Source organism: Mytilus edulis, chromosome 3 (assembly GCF_963676685.1).
Source record: "Mytilus edulis chromosome 3, xbMytEdul2.2, whole genome shotgun sequence".
In the NCBI taxonomy this organism is placed as follows: Eukaryota; Metazoa; Mollusca; class Bivalvia; order Mytilida; family Mytilidae; genus Mytilus; species Mytilus edulis.
Genome location: NC_092346.1, coordinates 60,493,520 through 60,520,473, shown reverse-complemented (window position 1 = coordinate 60,520,473; position 26,954 = coordinate 60,493,520). Strand labels below are relative to the sequence as shown.

Here is a 26,954-nt window from a genome sequence, read left to right as displayed (position 1 = left end):
AGTATTTGGTTGCACGTAGGGGTAACATGGTAGCCATAATTAAAGAATCTACACTTGAATAAATTCTATGATTGATATACAATATTTTAGAATTCTGCTACGTATAAATATAAGCTTTTTTTTTTTTTAAACAAACAAAGACGCAAGGTGACGACAGGTATTGAGGTACGAAATATCTATAAAACACGGAAGTTGATATGGGGGAGATAATTCGGTACATTTTGTAATGCTGACAGGTGCTTGTTAGTTTTTATTATTGAAATCTTCAGCAAAGTTGTGAGACTAAACACTTTTTGCATTTATTGCAAATTCTTCTACCAAAGATTTCAATACATTTTGTTGAATTTGACCTGTCATGAACTCTCCAGGAGGTCATTTTCAAGCTTGTATCTGTGTATTTCTGGGGTAAACAAAAGGTTGGCAAAAAACCGGCCAATTCCAGTACTGGCCTGGTTTGCAGGAAATACTGGCAAATTCTGGTCAATACCGGTGAACCGAAATTACAATACACAAATAGGTTCACAATTTATAGTTGGCAAGTCTTTGGATAAATTAAATATTCGAAAGTTTTTTTTTAAATTTCTGTACAACTGTACAAAAGTACATATTGAAGGTTATTTTTAGAATAGTTTTATTCATGCAAATTCATTTTTAGCATTTTCTGGATAGCTTTGAAATAAAAATGTGACAAAAGCACATCAAATGATACATACATGCATGTCCAAATGGCAAAATTATTTGCCACACAATTTTTGCCATATTACTTTTCCAAACTTTAACAGGTTGGGGACGATCTATTAAATGGGGAACTTTATCTTATTTTAGTAATCTTTTGATAATGTTATAAATGAAATCTTCTTAACTGGGCCCAGGAACTTTCTATACTCCAGGGATTTTCAGTTAGGAATTGGTGGCAAAAAAGGGGAAAAACAAGGGTTTCCTGGTTAATGGACAATTAAGACAATTTTAATGCAGTGTAAGGGAGGTAATCCAATCACATTTAAAGTACAATGTATTGTATATTTGGATAACCTCCCTTACACAGCTTGTAAATTATGAATAATTTGTTTCTCATTTCAGATTTCAGAAATTAAAAAGAATCTTTCTATAATTTTTTAATTTTTTTTTTTTTTGGGGGGGGGGGGGGAGGATCAATTTGCAACAGCAAAGTCTATATCAAAAGAAAAAGGGGGGGGGGGCAAATTTTTTTTTTGGGGGGGAGGTAGATTCGCAACAGCATAGTCCATTGCACAAAAGCAAAAACTGGAAAATAAATACACTTCATACAACCAATTCTAAGTTCTTTGACTTCAGTTATTAATATTTTGTGTCAGAAACCTATTATATGTAAAGTATTTAATTACAATCCAAATTCAGACCTGTTTTAAGTACTAATATTGTGTCCATTTTTGCCCCAACTGTTTAGGGTTGGACCTCTGTGGTATCCAGCTGCGCTTAGTAAAGCAATTTATTTTTTTCTCTAATCTAAAAATTTTATAATTAAAAACCACAATACTGGTATGACATTGTGTTCCTTTAGTTTTAGACAATACATTTGCTAAAATCATGACTATACTACATGTAGTACTGATAATTAGATCACTAACTACAGGAGATCCCAATAATTAGTAAGTAATGAGTTGAATAAGTTCCTCAGGTAAACAATTTGAGGTCTGGATACATGTAGTTTATGATCCAAAATTTTTAAACATAAATTAAGTCATAAAAATGCTTTCTTTGAATCGTTTTTGATGGTTCAAAAATGTCTCCAATCTTCATGAAATTTCTATGCACAACTCATAGTGGGCCTCATATAGTGTTACTTTTTTCACATACCAAGAGAAGCTATTTGTCAGGTCCTGTTTAAAAAGTGTATTGTGCATATGATACATTGTAAGTAAGTTGCAACATAAAAAAGTTGTGTTATTTCATAACTTATAATATAAGAATAACCTAGGTTCATACTTCAAATTTGTGATGGAGAAGCACCACCCTTACATTGGCTGTGGTAATCTTAAGTCTTGATTTAAATGTCTGCCCGGGTTAATTTGATATTAAGTTTTGCCACAGCAATTACACGTTCAGATCAGGGCAGACAATATTTAAAATCATACATACCATTTTTTATGCCCCACCTACGATAGTAGAGGGGCATTATGTTTTCTGGTCTGTGCGTCCGTTCGTCCGTCCGTTCGTTCGTCCGTCCGTTCGTTCGTCCGTTCGTCCGTTCGTCCGTCTGTCCCGCTTCAGGTTAAAGTTTTTGGTCGAGGTAGTTTTTGATGAAGTTGAAGTCCAATTGACTTCAAACTTGGTACACATGTTCCCTATGATATGATCTTTCTAATTTTAATGCCAAATTAGAGATTTTACCCCAATTTCACGGTCCACTGAACATAGAAAATGAAAGTGCATGTTTCAGGTTAAAGTTTTTCAGGTTAAAGTTTTTGGTCAAGGTAGTTTTTGATGAAGTTGAAGTCCAATCCACTTGAAACTTAGTACACATGTTCCTTATGATATGATCTTTCTAATTTTAAAGCCAAATTAAACTTTTGACCCCAATTTCACGGTCCACTGAACATAGAAAATGAAAGTGCATGTTTCAGGTTAAAGTTTTTCAGGTTAAAGTTTTTGGTCAAGGTAGTTTTTGATGAAGTTGAAGTCCAATCAACTTGAAACTTAGTACACATGTTCCCTATGATATGATCTTTCTAATTTTAAAGCCAAATTAAACTTTTGACCCCAATTTCACGGTCCACTGAACATAGAAAATGAAAGTGCATGTTTCAGGTTAAAGTTTTTCAGGTTAAAGTTTTTGGTCAAGGTAGTTTTTGATGAAGTTGAAGTCCAATCAACTTGAAACTTAGTACACATGTTCCTTATGATATGATCTTTCTAATTTTAAAGCCAAATTAAACTTTTGACCCCAATTTCACGGTCCACTGAACATAGAAAATGAAAGTGCATGTTTCAGGTTAAAGTTTTTCAGGTTAAAGTTTTTGGTCAAGGTAGTTTTTGATGAAGTTGAAGTCCAATCAACTTGAAACTTAGTACACATGTTCCCTATGATATTATCTTTCTAATTTTAATGCCTAATTATATTTTTTATCCAATTTCATGGTCCATTGAAGATGGAAAATGATAGTGTGAGTGGGGCATCCGTGTACTTTGGACACATTCTTGTTTTTTTTTTATCTAATTTTCCATATCTTAAGCTTATTGTTTTATCATGTTTATAGTGAAAAATTGAGATATTATAACAAGTATTTGTTCATTCTTTTTTCATTGGCAGCTTGAAAATTTCTCTTGTAGATAATAACCTCACATAAAATGGCTGACAAGGAAGAAAGGAAAGTAGTTGATGAAAAAAGATTTGCCATTTTCAGTAAAGATACCATTAGATTAATTGCTGATTCAGTGGGTATTACAGAAATAACAGATCAGGCAGCCACACTTCTTGGTGAGGATGCAAGCTACAGGCTTAGGGAAGCAACACAGGTATATGTTAATAGAATACTTTTACACAAGGTTCTAAATGTATACATGTATGAAACATAAGCAAATATATGTGTAGACATTTACATTTACTAAAGTGTGTTATATGCTGATATAATTAAAGACAGTACAATGTACATTTTTATGCCCCACCTACGATAGTAGAGGGGCATTATGTTTTCTGGTCTGTCCGTTCGTTCGTTCGTCCGTCTGTTCATTCGTTCGTCTGTTCGTTCGTCCGTCTGTCCCGCTTCAGGTTAAAGTTTTTGGTCGAGGTAGTTTTTGATGAAGTTGAAGTCCAATCGACTTCAAACTTGGTACACATGTTCCCTATGATATGATCTTTCTAATTTTAATGCCAAATTAGAGATTTTACCCCAATTTCACGGTCCACTGAACATAGAAAATGATAGTGCAAATTTCAGGTTAAAGTTTTTGGCTTCAGGTTAAAGTTTTTGGTCAAGGTAGTTTTTGATGAAGTTGAAGTCCAATCAACTTGAAACTTAGTATACATGTGCCCTATGATATGATCTTTCTAATTTAAATGCCAAATTAGAGTTTTGACCCCAATTTTACGGTTCACTGAACATAGAAGATGATAGTGCAAATTTCAGGTTAAAGTTTTTGGCTTCAGGTTAAAGTTTTTGGTCAAGGTAGTTTTTGATGAAGTTGAAGTCCAATCAACTTGAAACTTAGTATACATGTGCCCTATGATATGATCTTTCTAATTTAAATGCCAAATTAGAGTTTTGACCCCAATTTTACGGTTCACTGAATATAGAAAATGATAGTGCAAATTTCAGGTTAAAGTTTTTGGTCAAGGTAGTTTTTGATAAAGTAGAAGTCCAATCAACTTGAAACTTAGTATACATGTTCCCTTTGATAAGATCATTCTAATTTTAATGCCAAATTAGAGAATTTATTCCAATTTCACAGTCCTTTAAACATAGAAAATGATAGTGCGAGTGGGGCATCCGTGTACTGTGGACACATTCTTGTTATTAAATGTTCTCATGCATAATTTATTACTAAAATGATAAATGAACAGGAAATAATCTGGTATCAAATTTACAGAAATTTATTTTATCTCTTGAATTGACTTATTATATTTATAATGCCAAACAGAAAAATTGTGATTTTCTGTTTAGACACCTTTGATTTTAGATTGTCATTAGTTGGAAAATTAAACTCAACCTATGTGAATTATAAAAAATAATCAAAATCCTTGAGTACTGTATAAATCTGACATTTCCTAACCTAATCATAAATTTGTTTTTTATTTTACTAGAATAGTTCACAGTATATGAAACATGCTAAGAGGAAGAAGCTTATGACAGATGATTTCAATAAAGCATTAAGGAAAAGTGATGTTCAGGTAACTGTATGGAACAATAAGGAGATATGGTATGAGTGCAAGTGAGATAACTATCCACCAAAGCTTAAATGAAGTGGATCTAAGCAATTATAGGCAACAGTATGGCTTTCAACAATGAGAAAAATTCAAACCATATAGTCGTCTATAAATGCTCTGACATGAAAAATATTAAACAATTCAATTGAGAAAACTAACAGCCTAATTTATAACAAAACTAACTTGGACAGAATGTTCTTCATTAAAAAAAAATAAGACCTGGAGCAAAATTTGAAAAATACTTTTTGTTATTATCCTGTATGTCGCGAAATTGAAATTGTATAATGTGAGGGTTTGGTTGCACCTTGTTGAAGGCCTCTCTGTGACTTTGAGATGAAGACAGCATGTGAGGGTTTGGTTGCACCTTGTTGAAGGCCTCTCTGTGACTTTGAGATGTGAGGGTTTGGTTGCACCTTGTTGAAGGCCTCTCTGTGACTTTGAGATGTGAGGGTTTGGTTGCACCTTGTTGAAGTCCTCCCTGTGACTTTGAGATGAAGACAGCAATACAAGTGCTATTTCTTTGATTTTTACTTATTTTTTTGGCTGTACATGTATTGATTTTGTGTCATGGATGGACACCCCATATCCTTTGTTTTTCTGATCTGAACAAATTTAAATTATGTGCCCGTTATAGTATTCCCTTAATCATCATATCCATCATGTCAGTTCATATTACTTAGGTTTCTAGATGATAAATATAGAACCATATTTTGAAATTAATTGAAATTTCAATCAAATATTTTGCACAGTTTATATTCACTTTAACAGTTCTTTTTTATGCCCCACCTACAATAGTAGAGGGGCATTATGTTTTCTGGTCTGTGCGTCCGTCTGTTTGTTTGTCCGTCAGTCTGCTTCAGGTTAAAGTTTTGGTCAAGGTAGTTTTTGATGAAGTTGAAGTCCAATCATCTTGAAACTTAGTACACATGTTCACTATGATATGATCTTTCTAATTTTAATGCCAAATTAGAGTTTTTACCCCAATTTCACGGTCCACTGAACATAGAAAATTATAGTGCAAGTGGGGCATCTGTGTACTTGGGACACATTCTTGTTTATTTTTATTTTTTAAGATAACAAATATTTTTATTCAATCATTTCCTGATATATAAATACCTAAGAAGCCTATGTCGCATACTTAGGGACCCCTGTATTTTAATAGCCTCACTTGACCAGGGATAAAATCAAATGAGTTTAAACTTACAATAGTTACATAATCATTATCTTATGTCTGGTTCACTAACTAACATGTGTTGAATTAATTCTACATTCAAAGTACATTTGCAGTATTTATTCATGGGCAGATATCCATCTACACCTTAACTCATTTGTTCGAATACAACTCCTGTTTTACTTCATTTAGAAAACCATATGTATCATTTGTGCCATCAAACAATCTAACAAATGCTCCAATTGTATTTTTTTGTTTATTTTTACATGTATATATTATATCTACTAAATGATTGATTTCCCTAAGAACTGCTTTACAGGGGCATGGGATCTGCAGTTTACCTACCGGCTGAGTCAAAGTTTTTTTAATACAAAAATATGCTGAATTAAGAAATTCACAAATGTATACACAGTTTGCCAATTCATGTATATTACATTGTTTACTAAATTTTTCTAGCCTGTTTATGGTCACAGACCAGTGGATCCAGAACAAGTGTGGACATATCAACAAACAAAAGATGGACAGATAATGTTTTTAGATGAAGCTGATATAAATCTAGAGGATATTGCATTAGATCATAATATTCCAAGTAATCCTGGAGCTGTGTCAATCAAAGGTATTCCTCTATTTTTGTATATATTGAAAAGGAATCTTTGAATTATGGTTTTTAATAAATAAAAAAAAATAGTATTCTGATTATGAAAACAATATTATGTTCTGTTTTATGCTGGATCGGTGTGATCATTCTATGATGTTGTATAATTCTGAGTTGAAGACATATCATGAATCTAATGATGTGTATTTTGACTTGTAGAAAGTGTTACACCATTTAATCATATACTTACAACTTGTGACAAGTTATTTGCCCTTAAATAAAGAAAAGATATTTTGAACAGCTACTAAATTTTTGATACGCAAAAGTTCCTTTTTAAATCAAAATTTATAATACATTATAGTTCTATTAATGAATTAAAATTAAAAGGTGTATATCTAATTTAAGCAGTTGATAAGAATGATAAAAATTATCCATATCTTATGTTTGTGGAAGTAATTGAATACAATTTGATATAAGATGTGTATTCATATCAAAGATAATCCACAAACTTTTTTCAAACCCTTTACCTTAACAATTTATCAAAAATATGAACATATGTTGGATTTTTTTTTTTATAAAAAGTTATTTATCTAACTTTACAGCACACTGGTTGGCTGTTGAAGGATCATCAAAATCACAAACATCACAAGGTCTAGCATCAGGTATGTAAAAAAACCAAGACATATATATATTCCTATTTACAAGATTAGAATTGTTTCTTTTAATATGTTCTATAAAGAATAGTCATATTTATTTTCATGAATTTATCATTCTTAGATAATAAAAAAAAAATAACATAATTCCGCGCTGCATACAAAATGTACTTCCGTCAACGCTTTTACACCCCAATGCAGTTACAAAAAGAAACATTCAATTCTTAAATAAAGTAGAATTATGGATAAACATAATAACAATAACAATATCATTTTAAGCAAAATATAGATAAATTGAAATTCATTAGAGAGTGTTACAATGAAAAATAATATGCTAATTTCTTCCATAATAGGGAAGCCTGTTGAGAAAAAATTATCAGCAGAAATGCAGACCTACTTCGATCGTGTAACAAATTCAATACTTGGCAAGGATGAAGAATTAATGAAGGTAAACTTTATTATATATTAGCAATATATTTCTGTTTTAGAATTTTTTAACTTGTTGTAACCACATTATGTGACATAGTGTTTTAAATATATGTTTGCAATTGAATTTTTCTGACGCGAGAGAATTTCTTAAACCTTGTATGAAAGTATTTATTAACAGTCTGTTACTCCTTTTTCGTCATTTAGATCATACCTTGTTAGGTATAAAATTTGGCATTTTGGATGATTACCATAAAGGTGTGGTCCATCATCTTATGCTGAGGTGAACTTTTTAAATACATGTCAAATTTGTAGTTCACTTAAATGGAAATTTGACATGATTTCCTTGACGCATATTTTTATGCCACACCTACGATAGTAGAGGGGCATTATGTTTTATGGTCTGTGTGTCCGTTCGTCCGTCTGTCCCGCTTCAGGTTAAAGTTTTTGGTCGAGGTAGTTTTTGATGAAGTTGAAGTCCAATCGACTTCAAACTTAGTATACATGTTCCCTATGATATGATCTTTTTAATTTTAATGCCAAATTAGAGGGTTTACCCTAATTTCACGGTCCACTGAACATAGAAAATGATAGTGCGAGTGGGGCATTCGTGTACTGGGGACACATTCTTGTTTTATTTTGTTTCTTGTTTCATGGAACTTTGATTGTGATCCTGGAACTTTTCTTTTGTTACGGTACACATTTGTACACCTATCATAAATTGTTAGAGTATAAAGCAATGAACATATTATATCTTCTTTAAGATTCAGTATTTAATAATATTTATAACTTTTTTATACGACCGCAAAAATTTAAATTTTTTGGTCGTATATTGCTATCACGTTGGTGTCGTCGTCGTCGTCCTAATACTTTTAGTTTTCGCACTCTAACTTTAGTAAAAGTGAATAGAAATCAATGAAATTTTAACACAAGGTTTATGACCACAAAAGGAAGGTTGGGATTGATTTTGGGAGTTTTGGTCCCAACATTTTAGGAATTAGGGGCCAAAAAGGGCCCAAATAAGCATTTTCTTGGTTTTCGCACTATAACTTTAGTTTAAGTGAATAGAAATCTATGAAATTTTGACACAAGGTTTATGACCACAAAAGGAAGGTTGGGATTGATTTTGGGAGTTTTGGTTCCAACAGTTTAGGAATTAAGGGCCAAAAAAGGGCCCAAATAAGCATTATTCTTGGTTTTCGCACAATAACTTTAGTATAAGTAAATAGAAATCAATGAAATTTTAACACAAGGTTTATGACCACAAAAGGAAGGTTGGGATTGATTTTGGGAGTTTTGGTTCCAACAGTTTAGGAATTAAGGGCCAAAAAAGGGCCCAAATAAGCATTATTCTTGGTTTTCGCACAATAACTTTAGTATAAGTAAATAGAAATCAATGAAATTTAACACAAGACAAGGTTTATGACCACAAAAGGAAGGTTGGGATTGATTTTGGGAGTTGAGGTCACAACAGTTTATGAATAAGGGGCCAAAAAGGGGCCCAAATAAGCATTATTTTTGGTTTTGCACCATAACTTTAGTATAAGTAAATAGAAATCTTTGAAATTTAAACACATGGTTAATGACCATAAAAGGAAGGTTGGGTTTGATTTTGGGAGTTTTGGTCCTAACAGTTTAGGAATAAGGGGCCCAAAGGGTCCAAAATTGAACTTTGTTTGATTTCATCAAAAATTGAATAATTGGGGTTTTTTGATATGCCGAATCTAACTATGTATGTAGATTCTTAATTTTTGATCCCGTTTTCAAATTGGTCTACATTAAGGTCCAAAGGGTCCAAAATTAAACTTAGTTTGATTTTAACAAAAATTGAATCCTTGGGGTTCTTTGATATGCTGAATTTAAAAATGTACTTAGATTTTTATACGACAGCAAAATTTGAAAAATTTTTCGTCGTATATTGCTATCACGTTGGCGTCGTCGTCGTCGTCCGAATACTTTTAGTTTTCGCACTCTAACTTTAGTAAAAGTGAATGGAAATCTATGAAATTTTAACACAAGGTTTATGACCACAAAAGGAAGGTTGGTATTGATTTTGGGAGTTTTGGTCCCAACATTTTAGGAATTAGGGGCCAAAAAGGGCCCAAATAAGCATTTTCTTGGTTTTCGCACTATAACTTTAGTTTAAGTGAATAGAAATCTATGAAATTTTGACACAAGGTTTATGACCACAAAAGAACGGTTGGGATTGATTTTGGGAGTTTTGGTTTCAACAGTTTAGGAATTAGGGGCCAAAAAAGGGCCCAAATAAGCATTATTCTTGGTTTTCGCACAATAACTTTAGTATAAGTAAATAGAAATCAATGAAATTTAAACACAAGGTTTATGACCACAAAAGGAAGGTTGGGATTGATTTTTGGAGTTGAGGTCACAACAGTTTATGAATTAGGGGCCAAAAAGGGGCCCAAATAAGCATTATTTTTGGTTTTTGCACCATAACTTTAGTATAAGTAAATAGAAATCTATGAAATTTAAACACAAGGTTTATGACTATAAAAGGAAGGTTGGGTTTGATTTTGGGAGTTTTGGTCCCTACAGTTTAGGAATAAGGGGCCCAAAGGGTCCAAAATTGAACTTTGTGTGATTTCATCAAAAATTGAATAATTGGGGTTCTTTGATATGCCGAATCTAACTATGTATGTAGATTCTTAAATTTTGGTCCCGTTTTCAAATTGGTCTACATTAAGGTCCTAAGGGTCCAAAATTAAACTTAGTTTGATTTTAACAAAAAATGAATCCTTGGGGTTCTTTGATATGCTGAATTTAAAAATGTACTTAGATTTTTAATTATTGGCCTAGTTTTCAAGTTGGTCCAAATGGGGGTCCAAAATTAAACTTTGTTTGATTTCATCAAAAATTGAATAAATGGGTTCTTTGATATGCCAAATCTAACTGTGTATGTAGATTTTTAATTTTTGGTCCAGTTTTCATATTGGTCTACATTAAGGTCCAAAGGGTCCAAAATTAAACTAAGTTTGATTTTAACAAAAATTAAATTCTTGGGCTTATTTGATATGCTTTATCTAAATATGTACTTTGATTTTTGATTATGGGCCCAGTTTTCAAGTTGGTCCAAATCAGGATTCCATATCAAGTATTGTGCAATAGCAAGAAATTTTCAATTGCACAGTATTGCACAATAGCAAGAAATATCTAATTGCACAATATTGTGCAATAGCAATTAATTTTCAATTGGAGTTATCTTTCTTTGTATAGAATAGTAGTTGATAATATATGTTGGAAATTGCCAGACATGACTATGATGTCATTTTCTATTTTTATTTGCCAATAACTTTATGTAAATAACTTCATTGGAAATTTGCCAATATAAAATGTTGCTGATGAAGCTTTTTTTCCTTATCTTATCTAAAATGTTTTTAGATAATGTATGTTGGACATTTGCCAGACATGACTATGATGTCATTTTCTATTTTTATTTGCCAATAACTTTATGTAAATAACTTCATTGGAAATTTGCCAATATAAAATGTTGCTGATGAAGTTTTTTTTATTGTTTTATACAATAAACAATGTATATTCACTTTTACTACCAACCAATCTTTACCATTCAGTGATAACAAGTACTTTATTTTACATTTTAATATTTTATGATGTATTTAAAAGAGTAGTTATTGTTGCAAACTCCATTAGAAATTTGAATTGATATCAGTTTTGGAAAAAGGGAAATGGGGATGTGAAAAAAAAGGGGGGGGGGGGGGGGGGGGTTAAATTTTTCTCATTTCAAGTGAATTGCTCAAAAGCAAAAAAAAACTTTTAAGTTCATTAGACCACATTCATTCTGTGTCAGAAACCTATGCTGTGTCAACTATTTAATTTTAGATTTAAAAAGTTTGAAGAAGAAATCTTTAATTGATTTGTGAAATCTTGACATTTGTTTTGTGTAAAAAAACACCATGTAATGTCAAAAATTTGATCACAATCCAAATTCAGAGCTGTATCACGCTTGAATGTTTTGTCCATACTTGCCCCAACTGTTCAGGGTTCGACCTCTGCGGTCGTATAAAGCTGCGCCCTGCAGAGCACCTGGTTTTATTTGAAACACATACCACATATTATCCATAAGTTTAACTGTCATGTTAGTTTTGTAAAGATTTAACTTGAGGTAAAGGTGCTATTTTTAAAATCTTATTTTTTTTCTCCTCATTACAGTTAGCGTTTACTGATCTTAGAACAAATGCCCAGATCATACCACTTCTGCCATACTTTGTTAGTTTTATATCAAATGGGGTAAGTTTTATTACAAGTACATGTATCAATATATTAAGTCCATTAATGCTCTAAAAGTAGGAAAGTGAAAATAAAGGAAAGAAAATTGATGTCAGTAGGAACACATTAAAATCCCTTAAATCCATCATTCATTCATTATTTTCAAAAACTGCTATCTTACGATTGCTTGTAGTCAAATTTTGAATAACTGCAAAAACCTGCCTGCATTACACAATCAGATCGGAGTGCCTTTACAGATTTGGAGCATAACTATACAACGAGACTGAAAATGTTAGGTTTACATGATTCAAAGCATATTCTTATTCTTAATTTGGATAGGTATTTTTTTACTTTTATATGACAAGAAACATTTGAAATATCAATCTATAATCCGTCTTGAATGGAAAAAAAACAACTTCCTACTCAGGACTATCATATAGGTGGAACTTATTAAAGAATCGAAGAAACAGCCATAAATTACTATTACTGTATATATTGATGTATTTACTATAACTTAACAATTTGTACATATGTTATTTTTTACAGGTAAAAACAGTGAGTCATGACCTAAAACAGCTTACAAAACTGTTACATACACTGAGAGCATTACTGAACAACACATCATTGTACCTAGAACCTCAGCCTTATGTATGTAATAACATCTGTAGAAATCATTCATTATTCATTATCTCTGGTCAAGTTAATAGCTTAATCAAAGTGAAAAGTTGAAAGTGAAGAACTATAAGGATTAATTAATGTCTCAAAAAATGTTATCCAAATTGTCATAGTTGAGATGCAACATATAGAATTTAGAACTAAGTGCATTGGATTTCTTATTATTTTTAAACTAAAATATGTCAGCCAAAATCAGTTAAATGGAACCAATACCACATAAACGAGTCCAGCGCATATCATTGATGCTTTAGATCATATAAAAAAGTAGTTGGTCTAACAACGGCGTGTATTCTTATAAAATAAAAAAATTACAAAAAAGTCCTCAAATTATGTGATATTCTGATGACAGACTAAAAAGTTATGATATTTTGAAGTTTGAAGGCCAACTCAAAACGCTGTGTCCAAAAGCGGTTGCAAAAAAGGACATTGCATTTTACGTATCAGAATATGACCGATAGCGGTACAATTTGCGCGCTGTTCACATTTCTACAGTTACAGAATCAGATAAAAATAGCAAGGTACGTGTATAAGTTAAAATTCCATCAAAAATAAATTTTTATCGAATGTCCAGTCATTTTATGTGAATTACGTTACGTACATGTAGAATTCATGTCTACCATCTAATATTGCCGAGAACATGTGTCTAAAAAGAATAAAATAATAGCCATTTACCCTTTTAAAAACAGGTGTATCATTTAATATGTAATATAGATATGTGTCTATATATAAACAAACTTATTTTAACATTTTTTTATTTATTTATTTAAGAATGTGAACTACGTTACGCCAATATATCATAATAAGGTATTCACAAGACATAAAACGAACCCAGTATTTAACAATACCATAAGCCTAATAAAAAAAATGTATGGTTGACATTGTTGGAGGCAATTATTCATGGAAAAAATCTTGTTCCATCATAAAATGTGAAATACGTGATGTGAACTTCGTTACCATGGCAAAACTAAATCTTTCTTTTAACCTTGTGTTTGGTGCAAAAATCTTTCCTTTATTCATAACTCACAACCGGAAACTGTAGCAGACGAATTTTGTGCTTTGGGAAAATGCAAAAACAAACAATTAAACAAAAGTGTATGAACTTTCTGTGGTAGGTTAATATTAAAATTGACATAAACAAGTCATAAATTTGACATGAAAGATTCGAACCCTATTATAGGGGATAAAAAATATGTCGAACTTACATGCATTAAAAATCAAAGCACTGAAAGTTCTGTAAGGTGATGGGTCATATTCATTTATCGAGAAAACGTAGTTCACACTTCTTGTAACGTAATTCACATAGAATAAGTAAGGATATTCAGCGATTTTATTTATGAGATAATGTTATTGTAATGAAACGGGAGTATCGAAATAAAAGAAACAACGGTTTTGCTACCCCCTAACATTGAAAACACAATTGTTTACACACAATGATTTATAAAAGAGGGTGCATATGCAAGTCCTATACAATGGCGGATACTTTCAATTTATTACACCTTGTTCTTTTCATGATAAAGCTTGAATACTGCTCACTTCAAAGTAAATACCATATGTAAACATACATACATACATATATACAATACAATACATACGTGATACGAAAATAAGTGCATATTTTTTTATACATTAACGATAAGTTTCTCATGAGTAATTATTGTTAACATATAGACAAAAAAAAACTTTATATATATATTTTTTCTTTTAGATTTGCTTGAAATGGGGAAAAGCAGAGCCGAAATCCAAAAAGCCTACAGAGATCGCAAAAAGGAAAAGGATGGAAATGCGTATATTCAGAAAGAGAGAGAAAGAGTAAAACGTTATTATGTTGATACATCCGCCCTATCAAAGAAAAAACTAGAACAGAGAAGGACGAAAATACGACAGTGCATGGCAAAAAAGAGAGCTAAAGATAAAGTCCCACAAAATGACAAAGACGAAGTACCAGAGTGCTCAACAAGATCTAACACACAACAACAACAACCTCCAATGCTAGTTAAGCTAAATTTTCCATTGAAATCAAGAAGCAAAATTCAGACGAGAAAAAGAACAAGTCGAGCAGTTGCCAAAGCTAATTATAAAATAAATAAAATGACACAGAAAATTCAGGAGTTGAAAAGACGCAACTGGACTATTACAAAAAGATTACAAAGAAGAATGGCAAGAGAAAATAAAGATAATAAGAACAATCTGGAAAAAACAATTACAAGCCCTATGCGTAAAGCAAATCAAGATTTGAGAGAAGCTAATCTTTCTCCGACCAAATATCCGGACCTTCAAAAGAAACTTACGTATCACAACTGCCTTATATCAGAAATTAAAGAATCAGTAAGTCACGAGAAAAACAAATTTCCTGTACTACAAGTTATAACAGGAAAGGCCATACGAGATCATAAATGCATTAGAAGGCTAAGCTATGACATCAAGGTAAATCGGAAACTGCTGATGAAAATAAAATCAAAAAGAGAGAAGGAAAAAAAGAAAACCCGCATGAAGGCTGCAAGAGAAGATCTTCGTTCAAAAGTATTAGTCTTTCTCGAGAGGGACGATAACAGTACTTGTCTTCCGGGAAAAAGAGACAACGAAAAAGACGGAAAAGAGAAAAAGCAAAAAAGAGTGTTAAATGACTATTTAGACAATCTACATCAGAAATTTTTGTCAGAGAATGTACTCACAAAATTAAGTGTTTCTGTATTCAGACGTTTTCGGCCAGCAAATTATGTACTAGCATCTTTTGGAAACAGGAGAACGTGCCTTTGTCAGCGCCATCAAAATATGGCATTAAAAGTTAGAACATTGAAAGCACTAAATATTACTACTACATCAAATCCAGATCAACTTATAAGACAGATGACAGATGAGGAAGTTTTAGCAAAAATAACTGAGTTGGAAGATGAGAAAATAAAATACTCTGAATGGAAAAGGGTTGATGTAGAGGAGAAGGGAATGATGAAAAAGAGAATGAATGTTGTGCAATGTGAGGCAAATAAACAGGAATTCGGCACACTGATCAGAACATCGTTAAATGAGTTCCGAGCTCATGTATACAGGGTACAAACTCAATATGAACAAATACGAACACTAAAGGAGAACTTAACAAAATATAATGTCATATGTCAAATGGACTTCGCAGAAAATTATTCATGCGTGCATGCAGATGAAGTTCAATCCGCTTATTTCGACAAAGCTTCCGTTACATTACATCCCGTTGTTTTATACTATAAAGTTGACGGCGATATTAATCTTCATCATAAATCGTTCGTGTTCGTTTCCGACGAACCAGGTCACAATTCATCAACGGTATATGCATTCATAAAGGATTTGATACCAAAAATTTTGCAAATAGCTCCTGGAACTAAAGCTGTACACTACATCACAGATTCGCCAACATCACAATACAGGAACAAATACATTTTTCATTTAGTAACGTTACATGGTATGTTGTTTGATGGGATCACAGCCTCTTGGCATTACTTCGAAGCTGGACACGGAAAGGGACCCTGCGACGGGGTAGGTGGAACGGCAAAACGACTTGCAGACATGGCCGTTAGACAACAAAAGGTTGTAATCCAAACACCAGTAGATTTCTTCAACTGGGGGAAGTCTCAAGAAACAAGTAACATAACTTACATTTTCGTTCCTAAATCCAAATGTCAGAGCGCAAACAACGAAATGAAAGAATGGAATGCTGTTGCAGTGAAAGGCACCATGGAATTACATGCTGTTGTTCCTATTACAAGAAATGTAATAAGCATAAGAAACACCTCATGTTTCTGTCTACTTTGTTTTAGTGGCGGACGCTTTCATCCTGCTTGTGACGGCTGGCGATCTGTTTCTCTGGAGGGAAAACAAAAAAGAAATGCACCTGGTACTGAAACCAACGAGATTGAATTACAGGCAAAAGATCCACAGGAAGAAGAAGTAGAGCGACACGTAGAAGGAGGAGAGTCATTACTAGCACAACCGCCAATAGTGTTTGAGCAGAGCTACCAAAAGGACACGTTTGTGGCAAGTGTATATGACAATGTTTGGTACATTTGTAAGGTGCTTGATTTTGACAACAATGATAATGAATATCAATTGGCCTTTATGACAAAGAGCAATCCTGTATCCCACACCATGAAGTGGCCAACAAGACCTGAAGAACTGTGGGTTACAGAGACAGACATCGTTTGTCAGGTCAATAACCCGGCTCCAGTAGGCAGAAAACCTGTCCGAATGTACAAATTATTGCCGGATGATGTAAATAAAATTGAAAGTTTACTATAAAAACAAACATTTACATGTGCTTTATTCATGACTTGTGGTAACGTAATTCACAAAAAGTGAACGTTGATGATTATCTGTTCATTTATGAATGTTAAATTAATTGTAATATCGACCATTTATCAAATTTATCCATAAATACATTGAGATATTTGGCGTTTTTGCTTCATTTTTTACTATTTTGTCTAATTGAATTTCAGTGAATTACGTTACCACTGACTCATGAATATTGTTTCTATGCCTTTGTCGTATAATATAGATAATATATATGTTAAATGGTTTAAATTTTCAAATTCTATCTTATTACGTTATGAATTTCATATTTTAATTGTTGATATAAAGTTTGTTTCTTGAATTTTGTTGATTAAATCAAATTAGAATACTATTTGTTTATTCATATATGATACTGTAAAACCAGAACTCATTCCAGACACCCACCAATCATTATGTATTCATAAATCAAACTTTATAATATATTGCTACACATATATCATGTATATATATACTTCATTTAAGTCAAACATTGCATTTTAAAAACATTTGAGTATTCGTGTGAATTACGTTACCTGATAGATGCTTTTTCAATGCAAAGAAGTTCAGTTAATGCAAAGAAATTATGGACAGATTTTTTTTAAATGGAATAAAATATGTACTTATATTGATTTGAAAAATATTTCTAGCATTCAATTGCGATTATATATTATATATTCAAACGTGAAAAATATGTATTTCAATTTCTAGAAAAACATCCGAAGATAATTTATTATGACGTCAGAAAAAAACTGGGAAAAAAATTAGAGATGCAAAATGTCTACAAAGATCGATGTTTTTCGAAAACTTATATGTGATTGAAGTTTTTAATATCTCGATTTATGGTTATCTTGGATTGTCATATTGGTAATTTCTTTAGAAAGATAAGAGCAGAGCAAGTAACGTAATTCACAACATGTAGTAACGTGGTTCAAATGAGTTGCTGAAAAAAATATAAAATAAGACTATTTGGTGCTCATAATAAAAAAAATAAGAAGTTGAAATATACCGCTTTGAAAAAAAATAAGTTATAAGTGTGAAAGTGTTAGGCTGATTCTCGCCGTTTTGGTAATTGCTATGGTCCCATTTAACTGATTTTGGCTGTGTACATAACAACATATAGATGAATTGATAAATTGTATTGTGTTTACAGTTGAACCTCCTGGTACAGTCATTAATGTATTGTTTATAAATTGTATTGTGTTTACAGTTAAACCTCCTGGTACAGTCATTAATGTATTGTTTATAAATTGTATTGTTTACAGTTGAACCTCCTGGTACAGTCATTAATGTATTGTTTATAAATTGTATCGTGTTTACAGTTGAACCTCCTGGTACAGTCATTAATGTATTGTTTATAAATTGTATTGTGTTTACAATTGAACCTCCTGGTACAGTCATTAATGTATTGTTTATAAATTGTATTGTTTACAGTTGAACCTCCTGGTACAGTCATTAATTTATTGTTTATAAATTGTATTGTTTACAGTTAAACCTCCTGGTACAGTCATTAATGTATTGTTTATAAATTGTATTGCTTACAGTTGAACCTCCTGGTACAGTCATTAATGTATTGTTTATAAATTGTACTGTTTACAGTTGAACCTCCTGGTACAGTTATTAATGTATTGTTTATAAATTGTATTGTTTACAGTTGAACCTCCTGGTACAGTCATTAATGTATTATTTATAAATTGTATTGTGTTTACAGTTGAACCTCCTGGTACAGTCATTAATGTATTGTTGATAAATTGTATTGTGTTTACAGTTAAACCTCCTGGTACAGTCATTAATGTTTTGTTTATAAATTGTATTGTTTACAGTTGAACCTCCTGGTACAGTCATTAATGTATTGTGTATAAATTGTATTGTTTACAGTTAAACCTCCTGGTAATGTCATTAATGTATTGTTTATAAATTGTATTGTGTTTACAGTTGAACATCCTGGTACAGTCATTAATGTATTGTTTATAAATTGTATTGTGTTTACAGTTAAACCTCCTGGTACAATCATTAATGTATTGTTTATAAATTCTATTGTGTTTACAGTTGAACCTCCTGGTACAGTCATTAATGTATTGTTTATCAATTGTATTGTTTACAGTTAAACCTCCTGGTACAGTCATTAATGTATTGTTTATAAATTGTATTGTGTTTACAGTTAAACCTCCTGGTACAGTCATTAATGTATTGTTTATAAATTGTATTGTGTTTACAGTTGAACCTCCTGGTACAGTCATTAATGTATTGTTTATAAATTGTATTGTGTTTACAGTTGAACCTCCTGGTACAGTCATTAATATATTGTTTATAAATTGTATTGTTTACAGTTGAACCTCCTGGTACAGTCATTAATGTATTGTTTACTGGAGCCCCTGACAGCCTCTATTGATCTGAAGAATGATCATTGGTTTCTAAGAGATTATGCAGCTAGACTTTTAGCTCAGATTCTATTGTAAGTATTATATATTTACCATTTTTCATTATTACATCATACTACTACTTTGTTGACTGGAATTATTGTATCATTTCTTCCAACTCAAAGCCATCAAAGGTATATACTGTAAACCAAAATATTCACAGATATATTTTCCATGTTAAGCCTAGCTAACATAATTAATGAAATTGACATGATTTTTCCACTCATCAAAATTGCGAAAAATGAGTTGGTTTACACCTAATTCTTCAAATTTTGAGTTTAAACTGTAACTATTCATAGCTTATAGGAGACACTACCAAACATTGAGTCTTTTCTTTATGCATTCTTATTAATTCTATGATTTTTATGCCCCACCTACGTTATGCCCCACCTAGGATAGTAGAGGGGCATTATGTTTTGGTCTCTGCGTTCGTTCGTCTGTTCGTTTGTCCGTCCGTCTGTTCACCCCACTTCAGGTTAAAGTTTTTGGACGAGGTAGTTTTTGATGAAGTTGAAGTCCAATCAACTTGAAACTTAGTACACATGTTCCTTTTGATATGATCTTTCCAAATTAGATTTTGTACCCCCATTTCACAGTCCATTGAACATGGAAAATGATAATGCATGTGGGGCATCCATGTACTTTGGACACATTCTTGTTTTAAAATACTTCATTGAATTTACTTTTTTGTATTTTTTCAGTTCTTGGTCCACACCCATTAACCACCTGATGTACAACACAGTAAAAACTCTTAAAGAAGTGCTTTATGACAACAATAAACCATTGTGTAGCCATTATGGAGCTGTCATTGGTATTACGATGTTGGACCAAAAGGTAAGGAATTTACAACTGTATATTTGAAAACTTTTGAAATAAATTTATGATGTATCTAAAAAATTTGCGGCGTGACCCGGTCAACCAACCAAGATGGCCGCCACAGCTAAAAATAGAACATAGAGGTAAAATGCAGTTTTTGGCTTATAACTCAAAAACCAAAGCATTTAGAGGAAATCTGACAATTTTTAAAGAAATTTTGCCGTTTTTATACGACCGCAAAATTTGAAAAATTTTTCGTCGTATATTGCTATCACGTTGGCGTCGTCGTCTGTGTCGTTGTCGCCGTCGTCGTCCGAATACTTTTAGTTTTCGCACTCTAACTTTAGTAAAAGTGAATGGAAATCTATGAAATTTTAACACAAGGTTTATGACCACAAAAGGAAGGTTGGTATTGATTTTGGGAGTTTTGGTCCCAACATTTTAGGAATTAGGGGCCAAAAAGGGCCCAAATAAGCATTTTCTTGGTTTTCGCACTATAACTTTAGTTTAAGTTAATAGAAATCTATGAAATTTTGACACAAGGTTTATGACCACAAAAGAACGGTTGGGATTGATTTTGGGAGTTTTGGTTTCAACAGTTTAGGAATTAGGGGCCAAAAAAGGGCCCAAATAAGCATTATTCTTGGTTTTCGCACAATAACTTTAGTATAAGTAAATAGAAATCAATGAAATTTAAACACAATGTTAATGACTACAAAAGGAAGGTTGGTATTGATTTTGGGAGTTTAGGTCCCAACAGTTTAGGAATTAGGGGCCAAAAAGGGACCCAAATAAGCATTTTTCTTGGTTTTCGCACCATAACGTTAGTATAAGTAAATAGAAATCTATGAAATTTAAACACAAGGTTTATGACCATAAAAGGAAGGTTGGTATAGATTTTGGGAGTTTTGGTCCCAACAGAATAAAAATTAAACTTTGTTTGATTTCATCAAAATTGAATAATTGGGGTTCTTTGATATGCCGAATCTAACTGTCATGACTGTGTATGTAGATTCTTAACTTTTGGTCCCGTTTTCAAATTGGTCTACATTAAGGTCCAAAGGGTCCAAAATTAAACTTAGTTTGATTTGCACAAAAAATGAATCAGTTAGGTTCTTTGATATGCTGAATCTAAAAATGTACTTAGATTCTTGATTATTGGCCCAGTTTTCAAGTTGGTCCAAATCGGGGTCCAAAATTAAACTTTGTTTGATTTCATCAAAAATTGAATAAATGGGGTTCTTTGATATACCAAATCTAACTGTGTATGTAGATTCTTCATTTTTGGTCCTGTTTTCAAATTGGTCTACACTAAAGTCCAAAGGGTCCAAAATTAAACTTAGTCTGATTTTAACAAAAATTGAAATCTTGGGGTTCTTTGTTTGATATGCTGAATCCAAAAATGTACTTAGATTTTTTATTATGGGCCCAGTTTTCAAGTTGGTCCAAATCAGGATCTAAAATTATTATATTAAGTATTGTGCAATAGCAAGTCTTTTCAATTGCACAGTATTGCTCAATGGCAAGAAATATCTAATTGCACAATATTGTGAAATAGCAAATTTTTTTTTAATTAGAGTTATCTTTCTTTGTCCAGAATAGTAAGCAAGAAATATCTAATTGCAAAATATTGTGCAATAGCAAGATTTTTTTTTAATTTGAGTTATCTTTCTTTGTCCAGAATCAACTTAAATCTTTGTTATATACAATATACAATGTATATTCACTTTTTACTACCAACTGATAAATTAAAATAATCTTTACCATTCAGTGATAACAAGCAGTTTTTTTACATCTTAATATTTTATGATGTATTTAAATGAGTAGTTATTGTTGCAAACTCCATTAGAAATTTTAATTGAGATTAGTTTTGGAATAAGGGAAAGGGGGATGTGATTAAAAAAATTGGGTTCAATTTTTCTCATTTGAAATTTCATAAATAAAAAAGAAAATTTCTTCAAACATTTTTTTGAGAGGATTAATATTCAACAGCATAGTGAATTGCTCTTAAGAGAAAACAAAATTTTTTTAAGTTCATTAGAACACATTCATTCTGTGTCAGAAACCTATGCTGTGTCAACTATTTAATCACAATCCAAATTTAGAGCTGAATCCAGCTTGAATGTTGGGTCCATACTTGCCCCAACCGTTCAGGGTTCAACCTCTGCGGTCGTATAAAGCTACGCCCTGCGGAGCATCTGGTTGGTTATTATCTTGACTACTAATATAGATAGAGATAAACTGTAAACAGCAATAATGTTCGGCAAAGTAAGATCTACAAATAAGTCAACATGACCTAAATGGTCAATTGACCCCTTAAGGATTTATTGCCCTTTATAGTCAATTTTTAACAATTTTCATTAATTTGGTAAATTTATGTAAATTTTTACCAAATAATTTTCTATGTTTCTAATGGGCAAAGTTCATTAAAGATATAATTGTAAGAAGCAAGAACGTTCTGTAAAGTAAGAACTTCAAACACATCACCATCACCAAAATACAATTTTGTCATGAATCCATCTGTGTTTGTTTAATATGCACATAGACAAAGGTGAGCGACACAGGCTCTTTAGAGCCTCTAGTTAATTCATTTTAAATGATGGTTCATTGTACCAACCAAAAGTTCCATATATAACTTACTGACAAAAACACAAATACTGAAATTTAATTTCCAGGATGCTTGCTGTGCAGTATGGGTTATATTCATTGTTGAAGGCTGCACAGTGACCTATAGTTAAAAACTTCTATATCATGTGATCTCTGGTGGAGACTTGTCTCATTGGATGTCATATCACATCTTATTTTTAAAAGTTTCCCTTAGAAGTTTGTTCTTGATAGCACATTTAAATTCATGATTCACCTATACCCATGCATCATGCATGACCCACAAAAATTGATATTCAACCAATAATAATGAATCAACATTTTTGTGCATGAATACAGTTAAACCTTTTTAAAACATACATTTTTATGCTCCCACCGTAGCAGATGTGGCATTAAGTTTTACCCTTGTCCACCTGTAAGTAATTTGGTTTCTGTTCTCTAACTTTAGTTTGCCTCAACCAAATGTTTTGAAACTTAAACACAATGCATATTACATCAAAACATAGATCAAGTTTGAATTTTGGTGGCATCATTTTAAATGGTTCTAGAGTTATGCCCTATACAAATGGATAAATTGATGGATTTTTTATTTCCCTTCTCTAAATTAAGTTAGCCTCAACCAAATGTTATGAAACTTATACTGCTTATTACCACAAAATACAGATCAAGTATGAATTTTGGGGGTTGCCTTTTTTTACTGATTAAGAGTAATGCCCTTTAAAATTGGAAAAAAATGCAGAATTTTTTGTTTTCATTCTCTAAATTAAGTGTGCCTCAGCCAAATTTTTTGAAACTTATATACAATACTTATTACCACAAAACTCAGATCAAGTACAAATTTTGGATAGCATCACTTTTACCTTTCTTCAGTTATGTCCCTTGATAACTTTATATGATATGCAAGGGGGGACATCATCTGTGTCTCATGGACATATTCCCCATTTATTTTTTGTTGCAAAGCTTAATAACTCTTAGTTTATACATGTAGTTCCATTTATTATAAAAAAGAATATGTGGTATGATTGCCAATGAGACAACTGTCCACAAGAGACCAAAATGACACAGACATTAACAACTATAGGTCACCGTACGGCGTTCAACAATGAGCAAAGCCCATACCGCATAGTCAGCTCTAAAAGGCCCCAAAATGACAATGTAAAACAAATCAAACAAGAAAACTAACGGCCTTATTTATATAAAAAAATAAACGAAAAACAAATATGTAACACATAAACAAACGACAACCACTGAATTACAGGCTCCTGCCTTGGTGATTAAGATTAAGATTACTCTCTCTGGTTTATTAGCATAATAGATAAACAGCACACACACACAAATAGGGCATTTTTATCACTTCTTGTTTGATGTCATGTGCCTTTAGAGTTGTCTGAGAATCATCCATGTTTCATATGGATCAACATAGCCTTCAGTGTAAAAATATTTGTAAAGCAAACAATTTTGAGTTTTTAGTATTAAAAGATTCTGTTTTATGTTCAAATTCAATGAAGAAAACATGAAGCATGTTGGAAGAATTTGAATGTCACTAAATAAGTCATAACTTCTTTCTGTTCTTTTGGGGAAGACATTATTGGAGTCCAATTCTGATACTAGAATCAACGTGGCTTTGAATTAATATATAATTGCAGTTAGTAAGATTGTTATATGGTGCATGTTATATTCATTTGAAAAGTACCGTAGTGACATGCTCATTAGGCATATGTTTGATTTGTATAAGTGATGCCATAGACACTGTATTACAAAGGGGAAGACTCAATTTTTTAAACAAATGTATGCATGTATAGACCTAGTTAACCCTTTCATTAAATATGGGTAAAAAAAGCACAAACCAGGTTCATATGTTAAAAAAACATTATTGTTGATAGTTTATTGTATATATTTTCAGCATATCCAAGAGATTTTGATTCCCCACCTACCAGTTTATATGCCATATTTAAACAGTATTATTGATGATACATCAAGGGCTAATGCTGTAACTAAGTCTGATGCTCACAAAGTGTATGGGGCTGTTTTGGTAGGTGATTATTAACACATCAGCATAATTTTGGGACTCATTTACACAACTCTCTTGTTTCTCCAACAATGGTAAATTAAATCAAACTAAATTTTTTAACTAGGTAGTGAAAGTTATTAATTTAATGATATCAGAAAGAAAAAAAGATTAAGGTGCATATTTCATACAGTAATTAGTCAATAACCCATAACATCTATTTTGTCATCATGTGTACTTTTAAAATATATAATAGATCCTTAAGCATTGATTCATCTCAGATATGCAGTATATGAAGCCTCCTCAGTCATACTATAGTGACTTGTGCATTGTTTAATGTTAACATTTTTGATTAATTGAGTTAATATTTGGTACACATTTGCATAAGTATGCATTTCAGTTTCATAGAAAATGTGTGAAACCAGTCATAGTCATGTTTCAGTGTCTTTCAAATCTTAACAGTGTTCTAATGATACATTGTTGTAAGTGTTCACATTAAGTGTGTAAATGATGATGTATTTATGATGGCAATTGATTTATGGGGTGCTTTTGCATTAGCCTACAAAGACCTGTAGTTGTTTGAATCTGTTTTCTTAGGGCTGTATTTGAAAGTTTTCTAATTGGCAATCATACCTTATATCCCTATTTTTATACTGTGTAGTGTATTGACATTTTTCCTATTCTACTTTCAGTATTGTGTGGAGTATTTACTGAAAAGTCAGATTAAAGAATTTGAAGATGAAATATCCAAAGAAAAAGAAAGCAGTGTGTTAGCAACACCTTCTGATCCTGAAGTAAACAAATCTGAACAGAAAGTGAATTCACAAACATTACCAAACCCTTTTGGTACCTCAGTTACAAAGTTCTATTCAGAAATGTATGATTACTTTGGCGATAGTCTGACATTACAGTTGCCTAATTTGGCAGAAACTATTGATTTTAAGAAAAGTGTTTTTAAACCCTCAAAGAAGGATGAATTAATTTCTCTAGCAGATCCTGAGGCAGCTAAAACGGGGGAGGAATTATTAGATGAGTTCATGGAACAAGTACGTGTACAGGAAGAAATTAGAAAAGCACAACTAGAGAGAGAAAAATTAGAAAAAATTAGAATTGCTAGAGAAAAACAAGAGCAGGAAGAGAGAAATAGAATGTTAAGGGAAAAAGAAGAAAGAAGAAGACAAGAAAGAAGAAGAGCCGATTTAGAGAGGGAATTAATATTAAAACGGAAAGAAGAGGAGGAAAGACTAAGAATGTTAAAATTACAAGAAGAGCAAAGATTATTAATATTGAAAGAACAAGAGGAGAAAAGAAAAGTAATGAAAGAACAAGAGGATAAAAAATTAAGAACAATGAAAGAAGAAGAAAAAAGAAGAGTAATAAAAGAGCACGAAGAGAAAAAATTAAGAACAATGAAAGAAGAAGAGAAAAGAAAAGTAATTAAAGAACAGGAGGAGCAAAGATTAAAATTGATGAAAGAACAAGAAGAACAAAGATTAAGATTGATAAAAGAACAGGAGCAAAAAGCTCAAAGGAAAGATTTGACAGTGTTAAATAGTTCAAATAGTGAGGACGAAGACACAGTGCCTGCTTTTCTTGATTCACCTAGTGATCAATCTTTTACGAAAAGTGAACCTACACAAGGGATAAAGCTAAAAATAACTAGAGGACCAAATAAAAATCTGCATGTAAAAACAGTGGAGACTATGTCTCCTCCACAAAGAAGTTCTCCGAATCCAAAGCATGCAATGTCACCTCTTTATAAACATTCACCAAAAAGTTCATCGCCATTATACAAAAGTTCTCCCAAATCACATAAATCAGAGTTGTCTCCCCATTATAAACATTCTCCAAAACATTCACATTCATCAAAATTTAAAGATTCCAAAGAAGCTAAAGATTCTAAACACAGTAAAAAGAAGAAACAGGTTGCTAAATCTGCAGCTAAAGTCTACGATGAATTTGAATTTGAATCAGATCCAGAAGATTTTAAACCATTGCCATTTAAAAAATCTCATTATTATTCGTCAGAAGGTGAGAGTTCAGACGGTGCTGGTAATCGTAAACCTTTGACTTTGAAAATCAAGATGAAAGAATCTAAAGATTTCTCACCAGAGTAATATAGTTATAATAAATTTTTATACATTT

General features: G+C 31.9%; 1 protein-coding gene across 3 annotated transcripts; it reads left to right on the top strand.

The window, feature by feature from the left end:
* Nucleotides 1-190: 190 nt before the first annotated feature.
* Nucleotides 191-26,954, top strand: LOC139516992 (TAF6-like RNA polymerase II p300/CBP-associated factor-associated factor 65 kDa subunit 6L). 3 transcript variants are annotated; one of them, XM_071307519.1, is made up of 12 exons: nucleotides 191-371; nucleotides 3,310-3,495; nucleotides 4,781-4,867; nucleotides 6,531-6,690; nucleotides 7,272-7,331; nucleotides 7,676-7,770; nucleotides 11,937-12,014; nucleotides 12,540-12,641; nucleotides 19,292-19,416; nucleotides 20,083-20,215; nucleotides 24,705-24,833; nucleotides 25,502-26,954. In XM_071307519.1, exons 2-12 carry the CDS (start codon nucleotides 3,328-3,330, stop codon nucleotides 26,924-26,926), a joined length of 2,562 nt encoding a protein of 853 aa, XP_071163620.1. In that variant the 5' UTR covers nucleotides 191-371; nucleotides 3,310-3,327; the 3' UTR covers nucleotides 26,927-26,954. The 3 variants fall into 3 exon arrangements, with proteins under 3 accessions (XP_071163620.1, XP_071163622.1, XP_071163621.1); XM_071307521.1 differs by having other exon boundaries at nucleotides 195-242; XM_071307520.1 differs by having other exon boundaries at nucleotides 236-371; nucleotides 3,290-3,495.